General features: G+C 38.6%; 1 protein-coding gene across 1 annotated transcript; it reads left to right on the top strand.

Moving 5' to 3' along the window:
• The first annotated feature begins 2,805 nt into the window (after positions 1 to 2,805).
• Positions 2,806 to 3,930, top strand: LOC127107675 (uncharacterized). The gene has a single exon (XM_051044991.1). It carries the CDS (start codon positions 2,806 to 2,808, stop codon positions 3,928 to 3,930), a length of 1,125 nt encoding a protein of 374 aa, XP_050900948.1.
• The last annotated feature ends 13,180 nt before the right edge of the window (positions 3,931 to 17,110 follow it).

A 17,110-nucleotide genomic window follows, 5' to 3' on the forward strand; every position in this document is an offset into this window, starting at 1 on the left:
CTATCAATGTCAATATGCACCACACAACAATAAAGCAATCCAAAGAGTTTCTCCCCAGAAAAAAGAACATGCGAGAAAGTGAAATACAACCGTATCAAGTTCCAATCATGTCCTAACCAAGGACAAAACCCAATGCTCCGACACAAGGAGCGTAGGACACACTCTTACAATTGTATGAAATAACCCAAAGATAGCATAATTATATACTTTGGCCAATTATATCCACACAACAATTCGTTCGACATTAAGTAGTTTAACATGCTTGTTATTTGTAAAATCCCCAAAAACTCTCAACCATATAGTAAAACCAAATACCTTTGTCATAATCATACATCTCAATCAATAATATAATAAAAATTTAGAAAACATTATTTATGACTACCTCCGTTTTTTATTATAAGTCGTTTTGAAAAAATATTTTGTACCACAATATAGGTCATTTTATAATACCAATGAATCATTAATGTTATTTTTTCTATTATACCCTTAAATATTTATTATTCTCTCTCATTTCAATTATGTCAATTTGTCTTTTCAATACCATTAATGAATAACGATTTTGTAAACCCTTCATAATTTATCTTTTTCATACCACAATTTTTACATTTCTTAATACGTCTGAAAAATAAAAAACAACTTATAATAAAAAATAGAGTTAGTAAGACTCAACAGTATTGCTAGCAGATAGAAGGGGAGAGAGAAATAACCTTTGTGATCCAACAAGTCCCCTCAATCTATATAACTAACTCAAATTCTCCAGGGACAGCCATGAGATCAAATGGTTTGGTAAAATAGCGCCCCACGGCAACTATTGCATGACCAGGAACAAGGTTAAAATGGGTAGAATGTGGACGAAGATGAGATGACTTGTCTTGAGCTGGATTAACATTGATGTAATCATCCACTTGTCTGATCCTTGCAGTAGGGAAGGATGAATCGGACTGAAACTGTATCCAAGCGATATTATAGTGAAAATCATGGGCACATACTTGTCCCTCATATGATGAACCATCATACAGGTATATGATAACCTAAACAAAAGAATTAAACTCCACTATCATTTTCACTTTACTGATAAATAATATCAAGTTTTAGGATAAACATATTACTAATACATGTGAAAGACATAAAGAGAATATACAAACTGGCAGCAAAATTGTAATGATTTTTAACATGAAGTTCTGAACCATAAATACCTATTTCTAACATATAACAACCTCGAAACTCACAACATAACATAATATTCTCCAACTCTCACTGGAACATCCTCTAACAAACCTATGTGATACTTGACCGATCTATCAGCAATTTGTAAAAACATATTAGTTGGTTTCATGTCTCCCATGTCCAACTTCTTACACACAGACAAGGGAATCCAGCTAACACTAACCCTTAGATCACAAAGTGCTCTCTCAAATTCCATGATACCTATTGTTAGCTGGAGATTTCGACCATTAAGTTAAAGTTCTTTGAAAATATAATATTTTGGAGAATAATATAAAAATGACTTTGCGAAGCTATTTTATTAAATCCTTTTCTTGGAGAAAGGACCTTTCTGTCGAAGCTTAATACTTAGAAGATTTTTTGATCTCCACAAGTTCTATTGGACAGCGGCATTGGCAATTTCGAAGCTTCGAGCGGGAAGGATTTGAAATTCAAACGAAGTAGTTTCGTCAGAAAAACGCATGGAAGCATCTGAGACACGCAACTATTGAAAATGTCGAATGTGGCAATCATCTGTGTAGAGACCGTTAGGGTCGAATTGTTATAAATAGGAGTCTTAGTTTTCAGATTTGGTGTGTTCAAACTGATATACAAAATTCACTAAAAATACTCAAAGTACCGGAGCGAGAGAAACGAGTCTTTGTTGAAAATGTATGTATGAAGAACACCATGATTACATTTCATGTTATTTGTTTAATGCAAACTACTTAAATTAGAATCATTTACTGTCTTTTCTTCTGTCGAATTGCCTTTATTTTCAAAGTTTTTTCATCATTGCTTTTCCGTTACATTTACATTTCGCTAAACATTCATTTCCAGGACCTTTTCAAACTTAAAGCTTTTTACTTCAAGTTAATTATCTTTACCTTTGCCAATTACTTTTGTTATCTTAAAAAAGCCTTTTTACAAGAATTACTGCCATTTACTATTTGTCTATAAAGTCATAAATTTTGTTTAGAGTTATTGTTAAAACACCTTTTACCATTCATAAACCAGAAACAAATTTAATCATGAGTCAAATCACCATAATACTAGTTCTTGAGACACATGTCCTAGGATCAATCTAGTCGATTCTGTAAGTTACCAAGATTCATAATATTGGAGGACTAGCAGTTGTTTGTCAGAAATTACTGGTAAACAAATTGGCACACTTGGTGGGACCGTGTCAAAAGAACTGTTAATTATAATAGTTTGCTTTACTTTTACAATACAAAATTGTTGTTATTCTTTTGGGTTAAAAAATCATAGTGTTGTATGAACCTTAGAAGTGGTATGATAGCCAACAATTCGCAACCTATAACAAAAAAAAACACAAAAAAGATGGTTAATACAACCAGTCAAGGGGAACAATTTCCTCCCCAGGGAACATGCACAATCGGAGCAAATTCGATTGATGCACCCACTGAGACCCCTAGTGCACAGGCCATACCAACATCTGGATCCATGGCCTTAAATAATTCGACAACAATGCCTATTATGTCAAGCGTAGCATACATTTCTGCAAATTCAACCCCTAGGCCACCAGGATTTGAGAATTTTAGGCCTTTGAGAGAATACCCATATGGAATGCCATCTGTTGCCATGGCGGGACTTCAAAACAATACTTCCATATATACTCAACCCCATAATACAGTTATTTCGCCAATTCAAAATTCTGGTTCTGGCATGAACCATGTATGTCGAAATACCCAATCACAAGGAGTCTCCACCCTATTACCTACCCTTACAACAAATAACCAGGCAGCCTTTAGACAACAAATGGATGCTAGTAACCATGATATGGTAGGAGTTCTTGCCATAGAAATGAATACCATTTTTTCTCCCCTAATACAGAATGTAAATAGGACTAACAATGATAATGCCCAAACATACCAACAATTGTCAGCGCAGATGGGACGCATAGCAGATTTCCTAGGCGCCCCTCAGTCCTCTGTTCGACGCATACCAAACCAAGTTATGATCCAGGAAGAAGAACCAACTATAAATCAGGTTCGACCGCCTAGACAAGCGCCTGACGAAAGGGTCATGGGGGCAAGATTAGAACAACAGGCAGTTCGACGGGAAGTCCCTGAAGAACAACCTAGGAGAGTAATAATGGTTAATAGAGACCAGGATGCAGACAAAGTAATTCATAGGGTTAGGCGAGAAAACATGATGGAAAATGACTTAACTACTATGATAGAGAGAATCATGGCCCAGAATGGTCTGAATACAGGACTTCGACGACCAAATTATTCCTCTCCTTTATCAGAATACGTCCTACAAACTGAATTACCAAGGGGTTGTAAAATCCCTAAGTTCACCAAATTCTCAGGGGACACTAGTGAATCCACTATAGAACACATAGCCAGATACATGACTGAGGCAGGGGATTTGGCGAACAGTGAGAACCTAAGAATGAAATATTTCCCCAATTCTTTAACGAAGAATGCCTTCACGTGGTTTACAACTTTGCCACCAAATTCCATAGATACTTGGCCTCATTTGGAAAGATTGTTTCATGAACAATTTTACATGGGCCAAACTAAGATAAGTCTTGAGGAATTAGCCAGTATCAAAAGAAAATTCACTGAATCTATAGATTATTATCTGAATAGGTTCCGTTTGTTGAAATCTAGATGCTTTACAATAGTGCCTGAACATGAGTTGGTCGAAATGGGCGCTGGAGGTTTAGACTATTCCATTAGAAAAAAGTTAGATACCTAGTATCTAAGAGATATGGCCCAATTAGCAGACATGGTTCGACAGGTCGAACGTTTAAAAGCTGAAAAGGCCAGAGGGAATAAGAATTATAAGAAAGAAAGGGTTGCTTATGTCGAATTCGAAGATGGGGAGTCTGAAATCTCTAATGACCCTTATGGTCTCGAGGAATTCGAAGTAGATTTAGATGAATTAAAAGAAATGCCACCTTATACTTATAAATTACTTACACCTTCGAATGGCAGGAACCCTGTCGAAACTGAAAATAATGATAGATTTCCTAAAAAGACTTACACGTTTGATGTTACCAAATGCGATGAAATCTTCGATTTATTAGTAAAAGATGGCCAAATGATAGTGCCGCCTAATACCAAAATTCTTCCGTTAGAACAACGGAAGAAAAGAGGCTTCTGTAAATATCACAATTTTTTAGGCCATAAAACCTCACCATGCTTTCTTTTCAGGGAGCTTATTTAGAACGCAATTAAGGATGGTCGCCTCAAGTTCGCTGACAAGGGGGAAACCAGATGAAGGTTGACGCTGACCCCCTTAACATTGCTGACACAAATTATGATGAACCTGTCGAAATCAACATGATTGACATGGTGGAAGTGGAGGTTATGAAGGAAACAAGAACTGAAGGCTATGTGCTAGTTAGAAAGCAGGCTACTGATGGCCTAAATAATGATGTTCCCTTTGGAATTTCTGTCGAAGGTGAACAGGTTGCTCATGTCGAACCAAAGGCCACTGAAGGTCTTAATGGGAAGGCAACTGAGGGCCTAAGGAAGAAATTTGAGGAAATTTCAATCGCTGATGGCGCCAATCTAGGTGTCAACATGGTGGATCTGAACCAACCCCCCCCCCCCCCTAGAAATGGAGGAAGTGGATAGGTGTCTGAAGATAGAGCAAGAGGGAATGCAGTTTAGCTACCCCAAAGCTAATGAGAGCCTACGTGAATACCTGTGGAGGTGTCACAAAAGAAACTCTGACATGTTGTTATGCCCAAGGTGTAGCATCATGATGTGTCGAAGGGTGGCTGAGGACTATGAAAGATGGCAACGAACTAAGACTGAGAGAAATTGGAGAAAGGAAAGCCAACTACCGAAGGTGTATCCCAAGCCTAAAGAAAGCCTTATTGGTTTTATTGTGCATTGCTACAAGTACGGGACAAAATGCTTGATGTGTCCCAAATGTGGGGCAGTTTACAACAGGGAATTGGCTGAAGCGTTCGAGAGAATTCCATCTAACCATGGTTGGAATGGACATGGAAGTAACCCGAATATGTACATATTCGACAAGAGGGGAGTTCCTAGGAGGCAAGATAGCCCTCACCCAAGGGCAAAAAGAGTTATGTTTAAACTTCCGGTAGAAGTCCCTGAGGACAAATGGACTCAGGCGGGGTCGAAGAAGGGAAAGTGGAGAAGTTTTGAGGATGGAGGAAGAACCTCTTGGGCTTATAGAAAATAGTTCCAGGCATCTAAGAGAGAGGCTATCAGACTGGAGAACTACAAAGGAAAGAATCCCATGTCAAGGTCCTAGTGGAGAAGACATCAGAGGTTAAGGAAGGCTGAAAGAGAGATAACTTCAAGGGAGATTGGAGAATCCAGCAACGTCAAAGTTCCCCCAAATGTCACAAATTCGACTAAACCACCTGTAGGAAGGAAGTTGTTTCCAGATGAAAACAAAAATCAGAAAGTTCAGAAGGAAAAAATAAGAGAGGAAGAAATGCTCACTGGCGACTTTGAGTCCGACGGAGTGTCATCTGTTAATATGAATTGCAATATGGTCTCAGTTCTACCATACGAATATAATCAGGAGATGAAGATTGAAGATAATGAGGAAGCGGATGCTGTGGAGATGGCGAAGCATAAACCTGTGTGTTACTATGTTCTCAACAACGGCGTTGTCGAAGAGAAGAACGCTCTTTTTGAAAGGCCTCACCAAGGGATGCAGAACCATCTCAAGCCCCTGTACATTAGAGCTAAAGTCAAACATGTGGGGGTGAATAAAGTTCTGGTGGACGGAGGAGCAGCAGTCAATCTGATGCCTCAATTCATGATGAAAAAGATAGGTATGTTCGACACTGATGTTAAACCTCACAATATGGTATTGTCGAACTATGAGGGTAAGATAGGACAGACTCTGGATGTCATACAAGTAGATCTGACTGTTGGATCAATCACAAGACCAACAATGTTCATAGTGATACCTGCGAAGGCGAATTACAACTTGCTGCTAGGAAGGGAATGGATACATGGAATAGGGGCAGTTCCTACGACCATGCATCAGAGGGCGTCCATCTGGAGAGAAGATGGTGTAGTAGAAAATGTTGAAGCTGACCAAAGTTACTTCATGGCAGAAGTGAACCATGTAGATAAGAAGAAGGGGAATCATCTGAAATACGGCCAATAGGCTGGGATGAAGACCTGTATTATGCTTGAGTCTTCTTTTTTCGAAAAGATTTCGGCCTACATGGCTGAGAACAAAAGAAAAGCGGCTCTCGAAGCCGAGATAACTAAGATGGGTGACGAAGCCACATATGGTGAAATTTATAATACAGGACCTGGGGAGTACTTTAAACCAAAAAAACCCTGACGAACAAGTGCCCATGGAATTAACAGACCAGAGGTTAGATGCCATCTATGATGAAGAGCCTCTGGGATTCGAAAAAGATCCAGTAACGTCGAGTGCGAAGATGTTAGCGCAAGATCCTCTTGAAGAAATTGATCTTGGAGATGGGAGTTCAAAAAGAATCACCTACATCAGCACTAAACTGGACCCCAAGTTGAAAGTAAGAGTAATTGAACTTCTAAGAAAAAACAAAGATTGTTTTGCTTGGGACTACGACGAGATGCTTGGTTTGAAGAGGGACCTGGTCGAATTGAAGCTGCCTATCAAGGATGGCAAGAAGCCCATCAAGCAGACTCCAAGGAGATTCGCCCCAGAGATCCTCTCAAAGATCAAAAAAGAGGTCGAAAGACTTCTTCGGTGCAATTTCATCAGGACCACAAGGTATGTCGAATGGATTGCAAACGTAGTTCCTATAATTAAGAAAAATGGCTCTTTAAGAGTATGTATAGATTTTCGTGATCTAAATACAGCAACTCCTAAAGATGAGTATCCAATGCCTGTGGCAGAAATGCTGGTGGACTCAGCTGCAGGCTATGAACATCTCAGCATGCTTGATGGATACTCTGGCTATAACCAGATTTTCATTGCTGAAGAGGATGTTTCCAAAATAGCCTTTCGATGTCCAGGGGCAATAGGAACTTATGAGTGGATAGTTATGCCCTTTGGTTTAAAAAATGCCAGGGCAACATACCAGCGAGCAATGAATTCTATATTCCATGATTATATAGAGAAATTTATGCAAGTTTACATAGATGATATTGTGATAAAATCTATATCAGACGAAGATCATCTAACCCATCTCAGCCAATCATTCGAAAGAATGAGAAAACATGGCTTAAAGATGAATCCTCTTAAATGTGCATTCTTTATGCAAGCTGGAGATTTTCTGGGCTTTATGGTCCATAAAAAGGGGATAGAAATCAATCAGAATAAGACGAAGGCTATTATGGAGACCAAAGCACCATCAACTAAGAAAGAATTGCAATCATTATTAGGAAAGATAAACTTCCTGAGAAGATTCATCTCAAACTTAAGTGGTCGAACTCAAGCCTTCTCTCCCCTCCTACGCCTGAAACAAGGGAAGTTCGAATGAAATGATGAACATCAAAAGGCATTCGACAAGATCAAGCATTATATGACGAATTCTCCTATCTTGGCACCACCATGTGGGAAGAAGCCTATGAGACTGTATATATCAGCCTCCGACACTACTATAGGTAGCATGTTGGCACAAGAGAATGAAGATGGCGTCGAAAGAGCCATTTATTATCTTAGTAGGGTTTTAAATGATGCAGAAACTAGATACACTTGAATAGAAAAGTTGTGTCTTTGTTTGCATTTCTCTTGTACTAAACTCAAGTATTATATAAAACCTATTGATTTATACGTCTCTTCACACTTTGATGTCATTAAGTATATGTTATCGAAGCCAATAATGCACAGTCGAATTGGCAAATGGGCATTAGCCCTCACTGAATACTCTTTAGCCTTTATGCCTTTAAGAGCAATGAAGGGACAAATAGTATTAGACTTTATTGTAGACCACGTAGTGGTCGAAAGTCCTCAACTTCAAGTTGAGTTAAAACCTTGGAGATTATTCTTCGACGGTTCCACTCATAAGGATGGAAGTAGAGTTGGGATCATGATAATTTCTCCTGATGGAATTCCAACAAAACTCAAATATAGAATCGAAGGTCCCCTTTTTTCTAACAACGAGGCAGAATATGAAGCCCTCATTGTAGGACTTGAGGCTTTAATGGAATTGGGGCAACTAGGGTCGAAATTAAAGGAGACTCAGAATTAGTAATTAAGCAACTAACGAAGGAGTACAAATGTATAAAAGAAAATTTCATTTTGTACTTCGTCATTGCAAATAGGTTGCTCAAAAAAATTGAATACATAAACATAAAACATGTTCCTAGAATAAAAAACCAAGAAGCTAATGACTTAGCACAAATAGCTTCAGGGTATAGAATTTCAAAAGAGAAGCTAGAGGAACTTGTCGAAGTAAGAGGAAAAGCAATGGCTACCAGATTGTCTCCGACAGGTTTGGAAAGCACTCAGTTAGGATATGCTAACAAAGAAGAGTTTGAAGTACTGGCCATTGATACCTTAACGGATACAGATTGGAGGAATCCAATTATTAATTCTCTCAAGGACCCTTCGATTGATACAAAAAGAAAAACCAAGTACAAGGCTTTATCTTATGTTTTGATGGGGAATGAATTATTCAAGAAAACCCCTGAAGGGATCCTGTTGAAATGTCTAGGAGAAAACGAGGCGTACTTAGCATTATCTAGTGTACATAGTGGAGCCTGTGGAGCACACCAGGTAGGCCATAAGATGAAATGGTTGCTTTTCAGGTATGAAATGTATTGGCCCACCATGTTAAAAGATTGTATAGAGTTTGCTAAGGGTTGCCAAGAATGTCAAGTGCATGCAGGAATTCAACATGCTCCTGCAAGTGAGCTTCATGCAATTATCAAGCCTTGGCCTTTCAGAGGTTGGGCATTAGATCTAATTGGGGAAATTCGACGTACTTCATCCAAAGTTCAAAGGTACATACTTATAGGAATTGACTATTTCACTAAATGGGTCGAAGCAGTACCTTTAGTAAATGTGGATCAAGAAATTGTCATTGAATTCATTCAAAGGCAAATATTATATAGATGTGGAATCCCAGAAAGTATAACAACAGATCAAGGATCAGTTTTTACTGGTTGAAAGATGCAAGAGTTTGCAAAGGAAATGGGTTTCAAATTATTAACATCCACACCCTATTATGCTCAAGCCAATGGACAAGTCGAAGCAGCCAATAAAGTAATAATTGGTTTGATCAAAAAGCATGTAGGGAAGAAGCCAAAAAATTGGCACAAAACTTTAGATCAAACACTTTGGGCTTGTCGAACCTCCCATAAAGAAGCTACTAACACTACACCCTTCCAACTTACATTTGGACATGATGCAGTATTACCTGTTGAAACCTACTTGCAATCAGTGAGAATCCAAAGACAAGGAGAAATTCCATCTGACCTATATTGGGAAATGATTATGAATGAATTGGTTGATTTGGACGAAGAAAGGTTACATGCATTAGAAGTATTAAGAAGACAGAAAGAGAGGGTAGCAAGAGCATACAATAAGAGGGTCAAAGGTAAAACTTTCATTATGAATGATTTAGTTTGAAAAGTTATATTACCTATGGATCGAAAGAATAAAACATTAGGAAATGGTCTCCACATTGGGAAGGACCTTTTCGAATTTTAAAAGCATTTTCAAATAATGCAAACGAAATAGAAGAACTAGCAGAGGATCGAAGAATCCTAAAAGTAAATGGGAAATACTTAAAGAAGTATAAACCATTTGTGCATGAAGTTAAAATCATAATAACGTAGTAAGCAAAGAACTATCATAGCCAAGATGGTGAATATATTTAACCTCAATTTTTGCCAAGATGGCGTTGTCTTAATCAAATTACAAACAAACAAGAGTCGAATAGAACAAATATAAGTGGAAATCAGAAAGGGATAGTGGCCTTCATCCGGTCATACTTTATCTTCGCCAAGCCAATCTTATACTGAACAGCAGCTTGAACCCCTCTGAGGCGTGCAATATCTTCATTCATAGCAATAGCCTTTTCGACGTGATCTACGCTCTGCTTCGCCAGATTATCAACTTCAGTACTATCCAAGCCTTGGATAGCAGCCTGCTTCGCCTTTGCATCAGAAATCTTCTTCTGCAATTCTGCAATGTGAGATTCCCAGAGTCGTATCGAAGCAGTATAAGTGTTGAATTCTACTTGGACTGATTTTCTGGAAGCGGCTAACTCCTCAGAGGCTTTTGAAGTTCGAAGGGCATTATCAAACTCAGTGGCTTGAGCTTGTTCAGTTGATTGAAGCTTTGCTTTGGCATCCACCTCCCTATGGTATTCAGCACAAATTTGGTCAATGAGGGTCTGGATGTCGATAAGGGCTTCACCTATATCAGTGGGACAAGCAGTGATGTTGATCTTGCTTATCAGCTTCTTTATGCCAAAGCTTTCTCCCACATCCTTCTTCAATTTTTCAAAAAGATCTACATCAAAAATAACCTTCTTCACCTGCTTAAGGAGTTCGACATGTGATGCTTCGTTTGCACTAGCACCAGAATGGGTCGAAGCTCCAGAAATGCTTTGTTCTGAAGAAAATTCTCTTTGAGCCATCATCAACCTTACATACTTGAGGGGATCATTTTGTTTCAAAGCATTTTTCTCCTCCTCAGTAAGCGATACAGGCGAAGTCTAGATAGTGGATGGGCGAACATTAGTTGGATTTGGGACCGTTTCGACAATAGCATCACCGGTTCCAGTCTGATTTCCTTCAGGCTCAGCTTCTCCCTCACTCATATCTTCATCTTGCTGAAAGTACCCCTCAATCTCATCAGAATCCTGATCATCCTCGTCAGCGTAATCTGAAGGGAACGTAACTCTTGGAGGAGAGTTACTGGGAGTATCTTCAGAATCTTCTTTCTCTTCTGAATCCTTCTCTTCAGCTTGCTTCGAATCTTTTTTACCATCTTCACCAGGAGAAGAGGTTTCTTGTTCGTTCTGGACATTATCTGCTTCGAGATTTTGTGCTCCAGTTGAAGATCCTTTGTTTTGAACAGCACCGCTGATTGTCGAAGGAGGAGATGGATTCATACCGCTCGAAGGATCACTCTGATTGCCAGTAGAGATGAGGGGAGTGGTAGGTTTTTCCTGAAAACAAAGTGTTAGAATAAAAAAGAAGTTTATCGAAAGATAAAAGACTCAGGATAAAAGTTCACCTGTTGAGCCTCAGGGTCGGAAGCATTACTCCCAATGTGCTCCAGCGATACGCCACCAGAGGGCTGGGATTGAGTTTCCTTTGAAGAAGGAGGGAGAAGTATGATTTCGACACCTTGTTGTTTGTTTGTTTGTTTGGTAAGGGGCAATTGTTGCCTTATTCTTTTTCTGTTTCTTCTTAAGTGGAGTGGGAGGAGTTTCTTCTTCATCATCTTCGACAAGGATTACATTTTCAGTTGAGACTTTTCTTTTCTTTGGCGTTAGAGGAGGCTTGCCACTACCCTGAAGGAAGGAAAATTATAAACAGTTAGAAAAATATGAAAGAGACAGAAGTTATTTGATGTAATACCTTTGAACTCTTCTTTGTTTTTTCTGGAGCAGCATCCTTGGCAGAAGGAGCTCCTTGGCTCGAAGAGGTAGTCGGCTTAGAAGCAGTATTCGAACTAACTTTCGCCACAGGCTTCTTTCTCTTCACCACCTTCCTTTCGACAACTAAAGAAGAATGTGAGTTAGTCGAAACATGCAAATGTTTAAAAGATTAGCAAAAGACGAAAAGGAGTTGTAAAACCTAGAAATCCAAACATTCCACACCTTCACATGTCGGAGAGATGATTCTCACTACATCCAAATCAAAGTGAAGAAAGCCTTTGAAACTGTCTAAGGTATGTTTGGTTGCAACTACTCTTTTGGCAGGTATTTGTTGGTCATTTTTCAGTTCATTAAAAATGTTCCCACATGTGAACCAATTTGGGTAAGGGGGAAAAAATGACAAAGCAAAGTCTGCACTGGGTAAATTTTGGAATTTGGGTGGTTCGCACTCAAAGGCCAAATCATATTTAAATTCAGGTTTTACAGCTTTGGCAATTTGTTTTTCAAATTTCTCTTTTAAAATTGGCGTTGGGTAACAGACGGTTTGAACAAGTTCCATTGGGTTATAGACAGTTTCAAAGTACTTTTGGAATGCTTGGATTTCTTCAGAATGAGTAAGCTTACCCTTGTAGACATTTTCCTGCAAAGATGAAAAGGCATTCATTAGACGTTCCTTGATTTCAGCAGTAGTAAACATATTCTTTGAATAGAAATTTGTCCACCAAGTGGCGAACCCATTGGTAGAATGGAACGACGGTTGGTATGCTATTAATTGGAATTCAGCAAAGTTTGCATGGAATTCTTTGTGGGTTGCAATGTCTCGAGCGCTCCAATCAGTCCCTGCACAACATATCTCGCGCTTTCGATTGAATAAAGAGACAGGAATAAGTTGACACAACCCAAATTATCGAGAGACAAAACTAGGTTGGTAAGCCAACAAGCAAACATGGCTATTTACTGGCAAGATCCTTGAAACAAGCAGCCTTGGGAAGAGAAAGGCATGCCATATATCTTTGATTTCTGTGTTGGCGTCCTTAACAGCATCCTCAAGCGAAGCAGTGAACCAGGAAGGACCATGGGTTCGACTGGAAAATGGAGCCATCGAAGGAGAGAAACGGTGACGCTTCGAGAACATCAGGGTGTATTTGGTGAGGGAAGTTTGCAGATTGTCAACATCATCAACTGGAGTCAGCTGAAGAAGTCTGGTGCCTTCAATGCTTTGATTTACTATCTCTGGGGCATTTTCATCAACATTTCCATGTGTTGGCAAAAAGGATTTGAAGGTGGCATTGAGCCACAATTGAAGAAGCCAATAAGGCCCAGATGGTAATAAGTTTGTACCAGCTTTATACTCCTTTAACTTGGCACTAGCAGATCCTAGACTTTCATACAAACTAGCCAATAGAAGTTCACTTAAACACACTCTTCGACCAACATGCAATTGATTAGCAAGTGTTAGGAACCTCTTTGCAACTTGCAGAGATTTACAGTAGAAGAAGAACTTGGATAACCATAGACCCAAGAATGCTATATGTTCTATGTCGGAAACTTCTTCCCCATCAGCGTGATACAAATTAATATAAGTACTGAACGAAGCATTCTTGATGTTAAAGTCAATTATGTTTTCACATTCTTGATAGGGGTCGAAGGTTTCTCCTGTCGGAGGAAGTCCAGAAATGGCAGCTACGTCGAAGAGCGTAGGAGTTATCATTCCATAGGGGAGATGAAAGGTGTTATATGTACTATCCTAGAAATACAGGCTGGATAGTAATAAAGGTTGGCAGTAGCTAAACCCTAGCTTTGACATCTGAATCAGGTCGAAAATGCCCAATTCTTTCCAAAATGAAGCTTTCTTTTTCTCAAATTTCGTCAACCAAGCTAAATAAGATTTGTCTAGAGTTGGACAAGAACGAAAGGGTCTGAAACTGTCAGTAATATAATCTAGTTGAAAAGCCTCTCTTTGGACTGAATCTTCAGCATTTCTAGAGGAAACGGTTTTGTTGGCTATGGGTTTTGTAGTGTGATAACAAGGAAAGAACTTTACACATTTCTCTAAATATCCTTCAGAAATTAATGGGCCTAAAAATCCTAAAGTATTTCCAGAAAGTAAGGAAGGAATCATTACCTGGGAAACATATATTGCTTTCTGTTCTTTGATGAGTTTTGGAGGAGTAATGTACTCCCGATCCCCAACAGTTATGATTTTGTTTGTTGGAATGTTTTGAGAAGCAGAACTCTTTGAAGATCCAGCGTCTTTGGTGTTCTTTGATTTCTTTTGCTGTTTATCAGAAGACATTGTTATGGGTTTTTTAGGTTTTGAAAGATTAGGGTTTTAAGGAAGAAGAAACGTTTCAGAAAAGTTTAGAGATGAACTCAGGTTGAAGATGAAGATTTTCGTAAAAAGGGAAGAAAGAAGTGACAATGAGCTTTTATAGTATTAACCTACGAAGCTGATTGGTTACACCTTGCAAAGGTAGTGGGCCACATGGTAGTTTTTCTGTGAAAAGGGTACAGGGATTACTGTTCATTATTCTTGGAAGTTGAAATTCATGATGATAATAACTGCGCGCACGTCTTGATGAGACGTTTTAAAAAAGTAAATCATGATTAACTGACAGATATGGACTTTTAGGTCTATCAAAGGTCTCTGGTCGAAATCTGGTGATTACAAAAAATGCCCATTTCTGCATTAATTCGAAATAGACATTTATTAGGGGGAATTTATTAGCTGGAGATTTCGACCATTAAGTTGAAGTTCTTTGAAAATATAATGTTTTGGAGAATAATATAAAAATGGCTTTGTCGAAGCTATTTTATTAAATCCTTTTCTTGGAGAAAGGACCTTTCTGTCGAAGCTTAATACTTAGAAGATTTTTTGATCTCCATAAGTTCTATTCGACAGCGGCATTGGCAGTTTCGAAGCTTCGAGCGGGAAGGATTTGAAATTCAAACGAAGTAGTTTCGTCAGGAAAATGCGCGGAAGCATCTGAGACACACAACGTTTGAAAATGTCGAACGTGGCAATCATCTTTGTAGAGACCGTTAGGATCGAATTGTTATAAATAGGAGTCTTAGTTTTCAGATTTGGTGTGTTCAAACTGATATACAAAATTCACTAAAAATACTCAAAGTACCGGAGCGAGAGAAACGAGTCTTTGCTGAAAATGTATGTATGAAGAACACCATGATTACATTTCATGTTATTTCTTTAATGCAAACTACTTAAATTAGAACCATTTACTGTCTTTTCTTATGTCAAATTGCCTTTATTTTCAAAGTTTTTTCATCATTGTTTTCTCTTTACATTTACATTTCGCCAAACATTCATTTCCAGTACCTTTTCAAACTTAAAGCTTTTTACTTCAAGTTATTTATCTTTACCTTTGCCAATTACTTTTGTTATCTTAAAAAAGCCTTTTGACAAGAATTACTGTCATTTACTCTTTGTCTATAAAGTCATAAATTTTGTATAGAGTTATTGTTAAAACACCTTTTACCATTCATAAACCAGAAACAAATTTAATCATGAGTCAAATCACCATAATACTGGTTCTTGAGACACATGTCCTAGGATCAATCTAGTCAATCCTGTAAGTTACCAAGATTAATAATATTGGAGGACTAGCGGTTGTTTGTCAGAAATTACTGGTAAACACCTATATGACAAGGGATATAGAAACTCTTCAGGTCTTTGCGCTTAGGGATTACCATGTTTTGAATCACAAAACTACTATCGAGAGTCATGGCCACCGTTTCATGATCCTTTAGCTTTCTTTTATTGGAAATAATCCCTTTTAAGAACTTAGCATAAGAGGGAATTTGAGTTAGTGTCTCGGTGAAAGGCACTTTGAGGTGGATCTTTTTAAGAAATTCCACAAACTTTTTGAAATGGGTCTCCATTTTGGCTTTCATAAGCCTTTATGGGAAATGAACAATAAGTTTGTAGGAAGGAGGAGCAACATAGGGTGCTTCCTTCTCGACCTCTTCAACAACCTCCTTTTTCGGGTGATGTTGACACTCTTTCTGTAACCTCTATCTCTTTCTTACTAGAACTACCGACTTGCTTACTACTATGAGTTATCACACCATTCAAATGTCCGTTGGGATTTTTCTCGGGTTGCCCCGGAAATGACCGGGAAGGTACGGAGGAAACACTTGGTTATAGATCTACTTGGGATATTTGAGTCTCAAACATTTTGGTATGAGTGACAATATTCTCAACCTTAGTGTTCAACTGCCTAAGTACCTTAATGGTGAGGAGGTTTTGATTTCTAAACTCATATTTTTTACGGGTTTAAGTCAACACAAAGTTTTCCATCAAAAGTTCTAGGTTGGATTTCTTAGGCTCAGTTCGTGTAGCTTTTTGGAAACCCGGCGGTCCCATAGCTTGTTGGGGATTAGTGTTCCTATAATAGAAATTAGGGTGATCAAACCACCCTAAATTATAGGTGTTGGAGTACGGATTATTCCACTGGTTGTTATTCATAAAATAGGCATTTTTGTGCGTGGATCCTTCGGCGAGGATCATTTGGAAATCTCTATCGGTGTGCCCATTAACCCCGCATATCCCACATTAGAGAGTAGAGGGGACAATAGAAGAAACAAGGGCATGAGTAACAGGTGTGGAAGGTGCGATGCTTAAACTATCAATCTTTTGGTAATGGGCATCCGCCTTAGCATTCATATGGTGAAACACATTAACCTTATAAAGACCACCGATCTTAGGGCTAGACTTAGCGACAACTTGTCGCAAGCTTCCCCATGAGTGGTGGTTTTAGACCATTTCCTCTATCAAGTTATAGGCTACATCTTGAGGACTATTCATTAGGGCTCCGTCAGAAGTCGCATCTAAGGTCATCCTTGTGGAGTAAAGGATATCGTTGTAAAAGGTATGGGTAATCATCCATTTCTCAAGGCCATGAAAAGGGCATAGTCGTAACAAATATTTATAACACTCTCACTCATAAAACAATGATTCCCCATATTCTTTCCTAAAATTGTTAATCTCATTCCTAACTTGGGCCGTTTTGCTTGGCAGAAAGTACCGCGCAAGAAAGACCGCTTTCAATTGGGTCCAAGAAGTAATAGAGTTGGCAGACAAGGATTGAAGCCAAGCCCGCACACGATCTCTCTAAGAGAAAGGAAACAAATGGAGGCGGATAGAGTTTTGGTCAATGTCATTAGCCTTAACAGTACCACAATTATCAACAAATATCTAAAGGTGAAGGTTCAAGTTTTCAGAAGGTAAATCGGAAAATTGATTTTGTTGCACCATACCAATCAAAGAAGGCTTTAATTCAAAATTATTTGCCACAATCGGCGGGTGCAAAATACTACAATGTGGTTCCTCTTTGGTAGGAGTTGCATAATACTTAAGAGGCTTAA

Source organism: Lathyrus oleraceus, chromosome 1, assembly GCF_024323335.1.
Source record: "Lathyrus oleraceus cultivar Zhongwan6 chromosome 1, CAAS_Psat_ZW6_1.0, whole genome shotgun sequence".
Taxonomy (NCBI): domain Eukaryota; kingdom Viridiplantae; phylum Streptophyta; class Magnoliopsida; order Fabales; family Fabaceae; genus Lathyrus; species Lathyrus oleraceus.